This window comes from Aquarana catesbeiana, linkage group LG03 (assembly GCF_042186555.1).
Source record: "Aquarana catesbeiana isolate 2022-GZ linkage group LG03, ASM4218655v1, whole genome shotgun sequence".
NCBI lineage: Eukaryota > Metazoa > Chordata > Amphibia > Anura > Ranidae > Aquarana > Aquarana catesbeiana.
In genome coordinates, this window is record NC_133326.1 from 363,678,622 (window position 1) to 363,694,691 (window position 16,070).

General features: G+C 40.3%; 1 protein-coding gene across 4 annotated transcripts in view; it reads left to right on the forward strand.

The window, feature by feature from the left end:
• PPP2R2B (protein phosphatase 2 regulatory subunit Bbeta) overlaps positions 1-16,070 on the forward strand; it is a 600,069-nt gene that overhangs the window by 495,279 nt on the left and 88,720 nt on the right. For all 4 annotated transcript variants that reach the window (XM_073620616.1, XM_073620617.1, XM_073620618.1 and 1 more), the window contains one exon: positions 1,353-1,465. In XM_073620616.1, the coding sequence (XP_073476717.1) occupies positions 1,353-1,465 (113 nt within the window). The remainder of the gene's footprint in view (positions 1-1,352; positions 1,466-16,070) is intronic.

Genomic DNA, 16,070 nt, shown 5'->3' on the forward strand with positions numbered 1-16,070 from the left:
ATCAGGGGGCTCAGTGCACTTTCATTATGGAAAATCCCATAGGGTTGGCTAGAAATCAACTTTTGTAACTTTTAGAAAAGAATTGTTAAAGTGGATGTAAACCCCCAAAAATTTTATATATATAGATATATCTATATATATATAGATAGATCTATATATATATATAGATCTATCTATATATATATCTATATATATATCTATCTATATATATATATAGATAGATCTATATATAGATATATATATAGATCTATCTATATATATATATATATATATAGATAGATATATATATATAGATCTATCTATATATATATATAGATAGATCTATATATATATAGATCTATCTATATATATATATATATATATATATATATATATCTCATACTGTAGAGTATAAGATTTCCTATCATTTGAGCCCAGTTTTGCCACACAGAGTTAATCCATCTCTGAGCAATCCTCTTTTATTGTTCAGTGAGACAATTCTTGACAAACTGAGAAAAACTTTGTCAAATCCTCCCCCTTGCTGTGAGTGACAGGTGATTTACATCTCGTGCACTAGCCTAAGACACAGGCATTATTTTTTAAATTCCCTCCCGTACTCCTTTCTTCAGCAGCTCTGCAAGGATTGGCTGTTCCACACCTCACCATGATTTGGCATGCTGAAGTCATGTGGTTACTTTCCTGTCTTTTCACTGGATGTTAGAGATCATAGCAGAAGTTCAGTTAGAAATACACAGGAGAAAATGAATATTGACAAGGGGAGTGTAGAGGTGGGCGGGGAGTCTACTGACATTACGACTCCACCCACCGAGCTCCAGATAACAGACCCACCCACAGAATCTGCAGTTTTTCAGTTCTCATAACAGACAGAGGGGAGACATTTGACAGGTAAAGATACATGCAGGAGGCATGTATATCCTTATAGATAACCCCTATGGCAGTAGTTAGAAAGGATGACATTGGGTTTACATCCACTTTAAGTCTGTTTTTCTTCTCCTAAAGCTTGTATCTAGGGACAGTTCTAGTTAGTTTTCTCTATGAAAAAGTGATTAATTGTTGCTATTGAGGGATAAGACATGCTTACACTTGATATTTGTATTTTTTTTTTTGTTACATAATACGGAAAAGCTGTAATCGGCAAAGACTAATGGCAGCCAATCAGAAATCAATAGCTCATCCGACAATATTGATGAAGGCAGATATGCAGTTGCTCTTGGTTGTTGCATGCCATTACAGTTATTAAATGAGCTTTAAGTAGTTTGAGCTGAAGGACTTTCTGCCTGAAAACGCAAAGAATTTCCTTTATGTTTAAAATACCTAACATTTTTGTAAGTACTTCTCTCTTTCTTTTCCAGACAAAACTGTAAAACTATGGAAAGTCAGCGAGCGTGACAAGAGACCAGAGGGCTATAACTTGAAAGATGAAGAAGGAAGGCTGCGTGACCCATGCACAATAACTACGCTTAGAGTAAGAACGCTGCTCACATTGACACGTTATTTCGCATTACAGAATGTATTTGTTAATAATGCATTTCCATCTGATTTTAAAATGAGTGATAAAGGCTCCAGGCTTATATACTTGAATCAAAAGGAATTATTTGTCAGGAACAATTTGGTCCCAGTTGGGACTGTTCATTGAATGTTTGAAATCCTTTGCCATTCCATTCATTTTACATCATATTTTTGAGCTATAGGGCACTATAAGGTTAAAAAGTTTGCTTTTATTCTGCAGTTAGAAAGAGCCTACTCTGAAAATATAACTCTGCTACCTCAAATATAGTTAAGGATGAGTTTCTTTCCCTTTGACACCAGGAGCTATTACATTTGTTGTAGTTGTGGCTGGAATGTAGTGTTGCTCCCAGGGTGCCATGGATCTGCCAACACCAGAGGGGGTGCCTGCTTACTGGTAAAGTCACTCAGCCTGGCACTGATCAATAGTATACGGTTTCCCCAGTGTGGAACTGCTTTAGGTGAAAATTACAACTTGATTTACATCAAAGAGAAATTATTAGCATTTCCAGACATATAGTTTAACTTTTCAGTAGCTTATCGTAACTGAAGAAGACAGAAAAAAATCTGACCTTGAGAAGAATGACTTTCCTGCAACCAGATAATAAATAGACTGTTTAGTGGATCTGTAGAGTAATCTCATGAACGACACAGTGGGCATAGAATGCCTTATGAACCCTATCTTACAACACAAGTATTGGTTTCAAAACCGTTGAGGTCTATTTAGAAAAAAAAATGAACGTGTCAAGGTCTCCGCAGTCACAAAGCCATTGCCAGTAATCCATGTAATATGTTTATTTCCTTTGATAGTCTAAGTCATCTAGTGGCAATGATATAGTATTTTCCTTAAATGCCTCAGTCAGGAAAATACTGCGTTATGGCCACTATATGGAGCAGACAGTCGAAGTAAATGGGAATATTAGGCACATTACAGGGATTATTCTTGACAGTTGTGACATTTGCACATCAAATTTTGTTATAAATAGAGCCAGTTACCTAGTGCGCAAATATTACAGATTGCTTACATATGTTGCCTTTTTTTCCTTTTATATGCTCACCCGTCATTTGTATATACTGAATATTTTTTCAGCAGGTTAACCTAAAATTGTAATTCCAAGCCTTCTGTAAATATACTGTGGGGATGGAAAGTATTCAGACCCCCTTACATTTTTCACTCTTTGTTATATTGCAGCCATTTGCTAAAATCATTTAAGTTCATTTTTTTTCCTCATTAATGTACACACAGCACCCCATATTGACAGAAAAAACACAGAATTGTTGACATTTTTGCAGATTTATTAAAAAAGAAAAACTGAACTATCACCTGGTCCTAAGTATTCAGACCCTTTGCTCAGTATTTAGTAGAAGCACCCTTTTGATCTAATACAGCCATGAGTCTTTTTGGGAAAGGTGCAACAAGTTTTTTACACCTGGATTTTGGGATCCTCTGCCATTCCTCCTTGCAGATCCTCTCCAGGTCTGTCAGGTTGGATGGTAAACGTTGGTGGACAGCCATTTTTAGGTCTCTCCAGAGATGCTCAATTGAGTTGAAGTCAGAGCTCTGGCTGGGCCATTGAAGAACAGTCACGGAGTTGTTGTGAAGCCACTCCTTAGGTGCTTAGGGTCATTGTCTTGTTGGAAGGTAAACCTTCGGCCCAGTCTGACGTCCTGGAGAAGGTTTTCGTCCAGGATATCCCTGTACTTGGCCGCATTCATCTTTCCCTCGATTGCAACCAGTTGTCCCTGCAGCTGAAAAACACCCCCACAGCATGATGCTGCCACCACAATGCTTCATTGTTGGGACTGTATTGGACAGGTGATGAGCAGTGCCTGGTTTTCTCCATACATACTGCTTAGAATTAAGGCCAAAAAGTTCTATCTTGATCTCATCAGACCAGAGAATCTTATTTCTCACCATCTTGGAGTCCTCCAGGTGTTTTTTTTTTTAGCAAACTCCATGTGGGCTTTCATGTGTCTTGCACTGAGGAGAGGCTTCCGTCGGGCCACTCTGCCATAAAGCCCCAACTGGTGGAGGGCTGCAGTGATGGTTGACTTTCTACAACTTTCTCCCATCTCCCGACTGCATCTCTGGAGCTCAGCCACAGTGATCTTTGGGTTCTTTTTACCTCTCTCACCAAGGCTCTTCTCCCCCTATAGCTCAGTTTGGCCGGATGGCCAGCTCTAGGAAGGGTTCTGGTCGTCCCAAACGTCTTCCATTTAAGGATTATGGAGGCCACTGTGCTCTTAGGAACCTTAAGTGCAGCAGAATTTTTTTGTAACCTTGGCCAGATCTGTTGCCTTACCACAATTCTGTCTCTGAGCGCTTCAGGCAGTTCCTTTGATCTCATGATTTTCATTTGCTCTGACATGCACTGTGAGCTGTAAGGTCTTATATAGACAGGTGTGTGGCTTTCCTAATCAAGTCCAATCAGTATAATCAAACACAGCTGGACTCAAATGAAGGTGTAGAACCATCTCAAGGATGATCAGAAGAAATGGACAGCATGAGTGTCACAGCAAAGGGTATGAATACTTAGGACCATGTGATATTTCAGTTTTTCTTTTTCAATAAATCTGCAAAAATGTCAACAATTCTGTGTTTTTCTGTCACTATGGGGTGCTGTGTGTACATTAATGAGGAAAAAAATGAACTTAAATGATTTTAGCAAATGGCTGCAATATAACAGAGTGAAAAATTTAAGGGGGTCTGAATACTTTCCGTCCCCACTGTAGCTGTTAGACTGCAGGCTTGACACAATGCCATAGAAAGAATTCCATGGGACTAATATGTTGTCCTTACAGCAGTCTGGTCATCTATATTGAAATTTTAGGCTTGTATGAGTCATGCAATCAATAGGGATTTAACTATGCTGTGTTTTGAAGGCATTAACAATATTTGTACAGCAATCTCACTACATATGATAACTGCTGTGGATATTTGCTGTGGTAAAGTTGCAGGCCAAATTGCAAGACTGCAACGTATCTATTATTCAAAATGTTTTTGAGCTTTTTGGTCCACTGAAGGAGGTCTTGTATGGAAAAGAGATTTAATATTTTAAAGTGAAAACATTGTATACAAAGTGCTATAATCTCATGTAACCGGATATGGATAACGTAGGAATGTATGGCACCCCTTCAGTTTTTTTGTTCTGTGGTGTTGCGCTATTGCATAGCCATTATAACAATCCCATGTTTCGTAAATCATAAGTCCATAATTATAAAAGTGCACATGTCCATCTGTGAATAATAAATTCAATGGTGCATCAAACTTCACATGCTTTCACCATCTAGTGCTGTGAACACCTCCACCATCGCAATGCACCTACCAGAGTGATAGACCCTGTAATGCAAAGGTCAAATTGCGCTAATCAATTCGATCCACCAGGCTAGGTGCTCAAATAACCCTTCTTTTGCATGAAAGGCATCCACTTTCATGCAATAGAGGACTGATATCACAAAGGAGCAAACTCTTCTGTGCTTCCAATATTCAGCGTATGTCACAAATAGTCTCTGCTTCTGGTCTGGATGAAATACAGCAGTACCTGCAGGGAAGGTCATGCAGTAAAATTCTGTTACCATGCCCTGGAAACTCCCCTTTGTAAGATCTCACAGTCCTCCAATTGGGGGTTTGTGACCCAGCTAGCAGGGACTGGCAGTACCCCGTCACAGTGCCACCTCAGCACTGCATCTTTCTCTCACCTCTCCCCTGTCCCTAGACAAGCTGCTGTGCTCTCTGGTGTCTCCCCTCAGCTCTAGCAGATCTGTGTGCTTCAGACTACAGAGCTCTGCCTGTGTGTCCCAGGTGAAGCTAAACTGCCCAAAAGTGAGAGAGCAAAACCCAGAGTGTACACAATCAGAGGGCTGGAAAGATGTACCAAATGGTGCACCATTGGTTTTATTATTCACGGATAGACATGTACACTATTATTTATGAAGTTATGATTTATCGAAACATGGGATTGTTATGAGTATGCATTAGTGCAACACACCTAAAGAGGAATTTAATCTTTACATACCAAGGTATTGAGGTATTTGTGAGTGCTTCTATTGTTTGCGTTTACGGACCTTTGTGGTACAGAGTACAGAATTTTAGCACCTAGCGCAGTTTTTTGTGGTGTTCTATTTTTTTATTTCACCTTGTGTTGGAGAGATTCCCCCTTTACCCCTCATACCCCCCTCAAACCTTTCATAGTTGCAACTAAAACAGGTGTCTCCAATGGGAGGTTTCCCCCTGCCAACTCAAATTTTGGATTTCCTACCAATTTGTCCTTGTAGCAATGGTCTCCAGCACAAATAGAGTAAATATCTCAAAGGGCGTTTAGGCAGCAATAAAACCTGACAGAGGTTTCAAAACTTCTCTATCCTAAACAAACCAACAAAGTTTTATGAATAGGTACTTAAAAAAAAACAATTGTTGTCACACCAGAATGCTGTCTTGGTTCTGCACATTCAGTGGATCTAGGGGCATGGCTTGAAGTTGACCGTCTATTTGTGAGCATTATACAAGCAATAAGCCCTGAATGAGCCTGGAATTTCAGTGGATTTTCATGCGCTGCCACCAGTCGGGGGGGGTTTAATTAATTTACATGTACTGCTACCAGGGAGAGACATGAGTATGGTACAGAAGATGACTATAGCCAGAGCAGACCATATAAATGATATGGGGCCCAGCAACATCTGAGTACACAGCGATATATGCAAGTACATTTACATTTGAAAAATACGTTTGGACAAAATATACAGAGTGTATGTTAATATAGGAAACTCTATACACGTTGGTAAAAAAGCAGTTTTTCTATATTACTAGAGGACTTGTCTTTGTAATGGGAGATTATAAAGACAGGGGGCCATTTAATGGTTTTGCTATAGGACTGTCATGTATATTTTCAACTTTGCTGATGTTTGACTGCAAACTGCAGAACCTCCAGTCCTTAATGGTGGAAAAATAGGCATTGTCTGTTTGTGTTTTCTTTTGTTCTTCAGACCAAACACCAACATGGTGTATGGTAAATGTTTTCTGGTCAAAGGTTTGGCTACAATTATTTGGTAAAGAAGCCCTAAGCAAACTATGATCCTTCAGAAAGAATCCAACTCCGATGATTGATTTTATACCTCAAAGATCAGTCAGGCAGGAAGTTTCTGCATAAGTGGCTATGTTTGCCCCCTATTTCTTTTTTTGTTGGTAGAAACATCTTTTCATATTTGTGAATACTCTAAAATAGTTATCCTATAGATGGATCTTGAAAGAGATGGTTTTTGAAAACCGTTTTTTCTTGAATCATTAGAAGGCAAAAGCCTTGAGGTCTATTTAAACCTCTCCAACACTGAGGAAGGGGCTTGGAGTTGAGGGTAATAAAGATTTTGGCAGAAGCTCCTATGTACACACTGATTAGCCGTAACTTTGGCCACCCACTTAATATTGAGTAGGTCCCCCTTTTGCCACCAAAACAACCCTATTGAGGCATGGACACCATTAGACCTCTGAAGTTGTGGAATCTGGCACCAAGCTGTCGGTAGCAGAGTCCTGTAGGTTGCGAGATTGGGCTTTCATGGATAGGACTTGTATCTTCATCACATTCTGCATATGCTGAAATTGATTGAGATCTGGAAATTTTGGGGGCCAAGTCAACACCTCAAGCTTGTTGTGTTCCTCAAACCATTCTTGAACTATTTTTGCAGTGAGGCAGGGTGTATTATCCTGCTGAGATGCCACTGTCATCAGGGAATACGGTTTCCATTAAGGGGTGTATTAGTCAGCAACAATGCTTAGGTAGGCGGTACATGTCAAGTAATATCCATATAAATGACAGGACCCAAGGTTTCCCAATGGAACATTGTCCAAAGAATCACACTTCCTCCACCAGCTTGACTTTTTTCCATACTGCATCCTGGTGCCATCTTTTTCCCAGGTAATGGACTTGCATGCACCCAGCTATCTACATGATGTAAAAGAAAACGTAATTCATCAGACCAGGCCACCTTCCTCCATTGCTCCTTGGTCCAATTCTGATGCTCACATTTATTTATTTCAGTTACTTATATAGTGCCGTCAATTTACGCAGCACTTTACATATACATTGTACATTCACATCAGTCCCTACCCTCAAGGAGCTTACAATCTAAGGTCCCTAACTCACATTCATACATATTAGGGACAATTTAGACAGGATCCAATTAACCTACCAGCATGTCTTTGGACTGTGGGAGGAAACCGGAGTACCCGGAGGAAACCCACGCAGGTCCAGGGAGAACATGCAAACTCCAGGCAGGTAGTGTCGTGGTTGGGATTCGAACCAGCGACCCTTCTTACTGCTAGGCGAAAGCACCCACTACACCACTGTGCCGCCCAGACATGACCATCGTAGTTGCTTTTGGCTGTGGACATGAGTCAGCATGGGCACTCTGACTGGTCTGTAGGTATGCAGCCCCATACATGACTGTGATGCCCAGTTCTGCCTTCAACACATCAGCTTCCCAAATAACATGTTTACTTGCTGCCTAATACTGTCATAGTTGCCAACATTGTCAAAAATTTTATAGAGACACTTTTTTTTGTCTGTAGGCGGAATTTTATTATAATTAGGGGTGGGGCATTCGTTTGTAGGGATGATGTAGCGGGGGTGAAAAGTTTGTGCCATGGCAAAAAAATGGGCGTGGTTTAAACTAAATATTGGGCGTGGCTTAAAGGGGTGTGGTTAGTCAGCTCTGTGGTGCCCGCAGGATCTCCCATTCAGGATCTCATTAGGCAACTTGTCGCTGACCACGGCTGCTGTAGTTAATGGCTATGAAAACATGGCCACGAGATCTCCTTCCGACTAGCAGGTCTCCTTCCCCTGTGTTCAGTAGAGAGGGGAGGGGCCTCCAACCTGGACAGCTAACCAGCTTCTCTCTTCAGTGTACAAGTAGACAATTCGCTTGTACACTGATACTGGTTAGCTGTGTGGGTCTGAGGCCCCTCCCCTTCCACTGAACACAGGGGAAAGAGACCTGCTAGCCGGAAGGAGATCTCCCTGCCATGTTTACACCGCCATTAGCTGCGGCAGCCGGTGACACTGACAAAAAAAAGTCCCAATACCCAGGACAAAAGCAAAAAAATCTGGATTTTGATTGGGACGTGCTCAGATCGGGATGAGGGTCCAATTTTCAGGATTGTTCCGGAACTGTTGGCATGCATGTATATCTCCCAACTTTCAGATGCCAGTGTAACGAGAGTGTTATTCCCTTAACCTGTCAGTGGTCATAAAGTTATGGCTGATCTTGCATGCTGTTGGATATCATCTCATTATACGGCACGCAGCCATAAACTTCTTAGATCCTGAGCTTTAGGCCTCATGCACACTTGAGCTAAAAATGCTGCTCCTACAGGCGTTTCAGCTCCCTTTTTTTTTTTTTTTTTCCATGCTTTTTTTTTTTTCTGCCTCTAAACTCGCCGGCATGTTAACTCATGTGTCCTTGCACACTATAGGCGTTTACAGGCAGAAAAAAAAAGTGTTCGTTCAGGAGAGGAGCTTTTGAGCATTAAAAAAATGCCTGACACGCCTAAGCGTGGGAAAACACGTCTAACTACACGGTAACGCTAGGCCCTTTTAGTTCTTGAGCATTTTTTTTTCATTTCAATGGCCAGAATAAATGAATATTCTGGCCAATGAAATGAATAAATGCCCTACTGCTTGATGCGCCTAAATGCGCTTGAAAAAACACGGTTTAGGAGCGTTTTTACAGCTGCTCCTGCCAGGAAAAATGCGTTCAGAAGAGCCCCAGTGTGCACGAGGCTGTAGTATTGTTACCAATGTCTGAATAATGCAGTCTCTTGTTTTAAGCTTTAATAATTCCTTGATCTGTATGCATAATTTCACACTTGTCATGATCTTATCCAGTATGATCTGTCACTTATTTTAATGAATGCATCTATGAATTGAATTGTCTCCCTTTTAAAAAAACAAAAACAAATCTGCAGCACTACCTGCTACTAGAATCTATAGATGGCTCAGCCAGAGGCGCATAGGTCTGGAGTAACCGCAGCCTCATGACAGCTAAGTGGCTGTTTTTCTTCCCGCTGTCATAACTCTTATATTCAAAAGTGTGGCAGACCTCCCTGACACTCTTCTGCTAGATATAGAAAAAGACTCCAAAGGCCAGAGGGAGGTCACAGAAAAAGGCAGCAAGTTGTTTTGCCTGCATTCAAATTCAATGAAGGGATGGATATCATCTTGGAGCTGTTCCATGTAGCAGATGTGACTGCTGAGCCTGAGCTGCTGGAATGAGCCAAGTGTGATGAAGCTCATCTTCCTTGTCCTGACTTTATTCCCCAGGGTGACAGCTTACTGAGAGCTCCTGCTAAGTCACACATACACACGGTGCTCAGTTCAGACATGCAGAGTCTTGGATTCGCACACTGCAGCTTCTCGGCAGACATTGCATTTAAATTGGCCCTGTTTTCAGGAAATTACATTTTTGGATAGAAATAATGACAAGTGTCTAATACAGTTTATTTGATAGTTGTCTGTTTTTTGTTTTGTTTTTTTTTGTCACACAAACCTTGAATTTTGATTTGTTTTATGTTTACCTTTCAGAATAATTGTAAATAAGATATGCAGGTAGTGTAAAACGACTACTAAAACTATAATCTACAGATCAGCCGTTGGCACAGCTTGCTTTTTATATATTTTTTGCATAGTCAGCTTTATTATTTTTCCTTAAAAAGGAAAGGGTAGGGTTAGAACCCCAGTCAGGTTGTTGCACTCACCACTAGTTAGATTCACACTATTGGTTTCTGTTTCTCTGGTATCCATTGGGGTTGGTTTATTAATTGAATGTAATTATATGGAGGCACTTTAACCTTTAGCTGTCCAAGCCAATTCTGACACTTCTCACAGGTAAAAATCTGTTTGTTTTTTTGTTAAAACATTACTTGTACCCCCCAAACATTATATATATATATATTTTTTAAGCAGAGGCCCTGGAAAATAAAATGGTGGGTGTTGCAATTTTTAGCTCAAACACATTTTTTGGAGAAAATACTTTAATTTTAATTCACAAAAACGCAATATAACATCCAATTGTTCAGTAAAATATAAAAGATGATGCTACGCTCATGGAATGGCCACAAACTACAGTACTTTCAGGTACGATGTGCGAAGCTTTGTACGCAAACTGTCAAGCCTTCTCAGTGGCTTTTGGGTATCTACTGCCCACTAGGCAAGGATCGGCTCTGCATGAAGGTGTTTGAAATTACGTTGCTTCATACAAGGGGGCGTTGTTGCGTGTTTTGGAGCTTTTGGTTTGACAAAGGAATGGAGCCTTGCCAAGCAGGCCAAAGATACCTGGAAACCGCTGAGCAGGCGTTCCAGCTCAGCACATCAATACAATCCCCCATCTTTCTCCATCCAGCCGCTTCCTGGCCAAACTCTGCCCCACCAGCTGCTTGCCTGCTAAGCTCTGCATTATAAGGCCGCTCCACAGATGACTTCAGTTACATTGACGACATGCTAAATCTGATGCTGAAATGCATGGAGGAGCTCGGCTATGAGGAAAGATTAGAGAAACTGAATGTATTCTCTCTTGAGAAGAGATTAAGAGGGGATATTTTTAACATGTACAAATACATAAGGGGTGCATATAGTGAACTTGGTGTTGTTATTCACTTTAAGGTCATCACAGAGGACAAGGAGGCACTCTTTACATCTAAAGCAGGGTCTCCAAACTTATTAAAGAAGGGTTAGTTTATTGTCCTTCAGATTTTAGGTGGGCCAGATTGTGGCCAGCGGGGGCAGAAATTGTCCTGGGCCCAGCATCAGTGAGAATAAATATAGCCTCAGAGCTGGTGGTCAATAGGAGCAGTAGTGCCCAAGATGAATAATATCCCATCATTAGTATCGGTGAGAAATATTACCCCATTGTTGGTGTCCGTAGAAGGAATAGTGCCCCAAGGGCCGGATAACGGCTAGTAAAGGGCCACAGTTTAGAGACCCCTGGTCTAGAGGAAAAGATTTCATCTGCAAATACGTAAACATTTCTTCACAGTAAGAGCTGTGAAAATGTGGAATAGACTCCCTCCAGAGGTGGTTCTGGCCAGCTGAGTAGATTGCTTTAAAACCGGCCTGGATTCTTTCCCAAATGTACATAATATAACTGGGTACTAACATTTATAGGTAAAGTTGATCCAGTGAAAATCCTATTGAATTTATTGTTCTGCTGTAGCAAATTGGATCCTGCTTTTCTGGGGTTTTTACCTTCCTCTGGATCAACTGGGAGTATAGGATTGTGTATATGGGATTGTATGGTTGTTTGTTTTTTATGGTTGAACTAGATGGATTTGTGTCTTTTTTTCAAACTGACTATGTAACTATATGATTCTATCCATTATCCAGTGCATTAACTTATTTTGATTTCATATTAAACAGCTTTACACTTAGATGGTGGCGCCCTCTCTCTGCATTTCCTTCACTTCCTGCCCCTCCTCTGCCCTTTCTAATAACTTGATTACATATTGTACATTCACATCTGTCCCTGTCCTCAAAGCGGTTACAATCCTAAGGTCCCTCGCTCACATTCTTACATATACACATACTGGGGCCAATTTAGACAGGAGCCAATTACCCTATCATCATTTTTTAGAGTGTGGGAGGAAACCCATGCAGGCACAAGGAGAACATGAAAATCCCACGCAAGGATTGCAATGGTTGAGATTTGAATGTGCTGCAGAAGTGTTAACCACTTAGCCACAATGCTGGGTTCTTAGAATACAAAGCTTTCTGTGACTGGATGAGAGGTGAGGTGGGCAGACAACCGCTTGTCTGCAAGTTGAAGCACCAGAAGTATAGCAAAAACTTCAGTTCCAGCAGAAATGTAAATGCAAATGATGAAGAAACTGCATCTGTCCTGGAGAAGGGGCTTTAATGGGAGAGAGAGATGTTTTCTCCCATACTATACTCCATACAAAATTATATAGGTTGCAACAGCAATAACTTTCTTCTGCCATTTTGGTTATTTTTAATACTGCAATACGGTAGATTCATATAGGACAATTCCGATCTCCCTCTAAACCTATAACCTAGCACTCCACACCACAGTGTGCATTATAATACATGCCATTAGGCTGGTTACGTTAATTTATAGCAACCCATTGTATTTGTGTGTTGCCATTCACGTGCATTTCAGTGCGTAATAGAGCAGGACACATTTTTTCATGTTTTGAGATGCATTGACAATTTTTTCAAAATAAGTGGGCTGCCTAACAAAAGTGGCTTAATACACGCACACCACAATGCAGGGCACCTCACTGCAAGTTTAAGTGGGCCCTTGATGTTTAAGTTTGCTTATAAAGAAGACATGCAAGGGTAGTGTTTCTGAACGGTGAGACAGACTAATGGAAAATTGGAGATCCAGGTCAGTGCCTCAAGTTTTGATATTGGTTTTTAGTTCCTATCCTTTATAAGGCAATGACTGCTAGTTTTTAGCTGGTTTCTATGAAGGACATATGTTATACACTATTTATATAGCATCATCCGTTTGCACAGCGTTTTGCTTAATGCTTTTTTTGTATCGTTGTTTAATTCACTTTAATTTTTCCATGTTACAAATTGAATTTGCATCATAAAAGCCTGTGTGCCAGAGATGCAACACAAATGTATGGCAGTTGTTGTATCTCTTTGAATTTGTGGACTTTTATTTATAGTAATGTATAAATATATCTGGAGTTTCACCTGTGATGTACAGTATCCCCTACTGATATAGTTTATTATCTTGACTATCAAACCTAACTTTCTGGAAGAACACTCCTGCCATGCCCCCAAGTTACACAGACGATAAAGAAATGATTGCTACAACCCCATCATTGTAAAATACAAAGACCTTTCTCTTAGATTTTTAAAAACTATCCAGTTATTCACAAGTGGTTGGTCCCGGGACTAGGATCAGAAGAACATATTGATGTCCCGGGTGCCGCACCACCGCGCTTGAGCATAGTTATCAAGATGAGAGATGGATGACACAGGAGCTATGGATTGGTAATCATCAACTTGTAACATGTACTGTGTGGTTTGCAAATTCCTAAACTAGCTATTCATAAGAACCCACAACCATTGCCACTCTCTTAAATCACTTGAATGGCACTTTCTGAGTTGTGTGTGTGTGTGTGTGTGTGTGTGTGTGTGTGTGTATATATATATATATATATATATATATATATATATATATATATATATATATATATATATATATATATATATATATATACTATAATGTGACGTGTGGCTTTTTGTGATCTGTTAGCGTGCTTCTATTTGTGATTCCTTGATTCAACAGGTCTGGCAGTAATCAGGCCCGGGTGTGGCAAGTGAGATTTAACTCTGCTTTTGAAAAAATTGTGGTGAATCACAGTTCATGATTCTGCATGGGAGAGGGCGATTACTTTTTCACATAGGGCCAGGCAGGTTTGAACGGCTTTTTTCCCTTAATAAATGAAATAATAATTTAAAAACTGCATTTTAGATTTACTCGGGTTATCTTTGTGTAATATTAAAATTTGTTTGATCTAAATCATTTAAGTGTGAGAAATATGCAAAAAAAAAAAAAATCAGGAAGGGAGCAAATACTTTTTCACATCACTGTGTGTGTATGTATGTGTATATTTATATAATTATGCACAGTTGTGGTCATAATATCAGTGTGTTTAAAAAAGCGAGTAAAGCTTAAAATCCTTATAATAGCTTTTACTTCCATACACACAAACGCATTGAGAACACAGCACGGTCTATTCCAAATCAAAACATGAAGAAAATGTTTCATATTTTATATTTACAAAAAGTGAAGAAAAAGTAATATTGGGCTTTTCCAAAAGAAAAAAGCAGTGTCTGCAATTTTTCTTTACAAACTCAAACATTTACTGTATAAACTGAAAAATGTTTGAAGATTTAGCTTTCCTGTGAATCACTGAACTGATATTTAGTTGTATAACCTTTGTTTCTGAGAACTGCTTCACATCTGTGTTGCATGGAGTCATACAACTTCTGAAACTTTTGAACAGATATTTCGGCCCAGGACGATTGCACTACATTCCACAATTTTGATGTCATCCCACAAGTTTTCTTTTGGATGAAGGTCCAGGGACTGGGCTGGCCACTCCATAACATTAATCTTGTTGGTCTAGAACAGGGGTCTCCATGCTTTCTAAATAAAGGGCCAGTTTACTGTCCTTCAAGCTTTAGGGGGGCCAGACTATGGTCAGTGAGAGTAAAAATTTTTCTGGCTCCAGAGGGAGAAAACAATGCCCCATGATTGATATTAGGGGAAGTAATAATGCCCTATTGTTGGTATCAGTGGCAGGAATAGTGCCACATTAATGGCGTCAATGGGAGGAATAGTGCCCCATTAATGGCATCAGTGGGAGGAATAGTGCCCCATTAATGGCATCAGTGGGAGGAATAGTGCCCCATTAATGGCATCAGTGGGAGGAATAGTGCCCCATTAATGGCATCAGTGGGAGGAATAGTGCCCCATTAATGGTATCAGTGGGAGGAATAGTGCCCCATTAATGGTAACAGTGAGAGGAATAGTGCCCCATTAATGGTATCGGTGGGAGGAATAGTGCCTCATCATTGGTTTCAGTGGAGGAATAGTGCGCCATCTTTGGTATCAATGGGAGGAATAGTGCGCCATCTTTGGTATCAATGGGAAATATAGTGCACCATCATTGGTGTCGGTGGGAGATATAGCGTGCCATCTTTGTTGTCGGTGGGAGGAATAAAATGTCGGTGTCAGTGACAGGAACTATGCCCTACTGTTGCTGACAGTGGAGGGAATACTGCCCAGGGGCCAGATAAAAGCAAGCAAAGACCGCAGTTTGGAGACCACTGGTCTAGAACCAAGATGCTGCTCACTTGCTGGTGTGTGGGGTCGTTGTCTTGTTGAAGCACCCATTTCAAGGGCATTTCCTCTTCGGCATAAGGAAACATGACCTCTTCAAGTATTTTCATGTATTCAAACTCATCCGTGATCCCTGGTATACTATGGTGTTGGGCCTATTTATCGCATGAGCAACATCCCCATATCAGGATGCTTGCACCACCATGCTTCACTGACTTTACAGTGTACAGTGGCTTGAATTCAGTATTTGGGGGTCATCTAACAAACTGTCTGCGGCCCCTAGTCCCAAAAAGAACAATCTTGCTTTATTCAGTCCAAAAAATGTTGTGCCACTTCTCCTAAGGCCAATCAATGTGTTCTTTGGCAAATTGTAACCTCTTCAGCACATGCCTTTTTTTTTTTTTTTTTTTTTTTATCAACAATGGGACTTTGCGGGCCGAGAGCTTCACATAGGGGTCTTCTAATTGTTACAGTACTCACAGGTAACTTTAGATCTTCTTTGATCACCCTGGAGCTGAACATTGGCTGAGTCTTTGTCATTTTGGCTATACTTTGATCCATTCGAATAGCAGTTTTCTTCCACGCCTTTTGTTTTTGGTTGCCATTTTAAAGCATTTGAGATCATTTTAGCTGAGCAGGTTTTCTGTTTCTTCACTTCTTTGTCTTTTCCCCTCTCCAATCAACTTTTTAATCAAAGT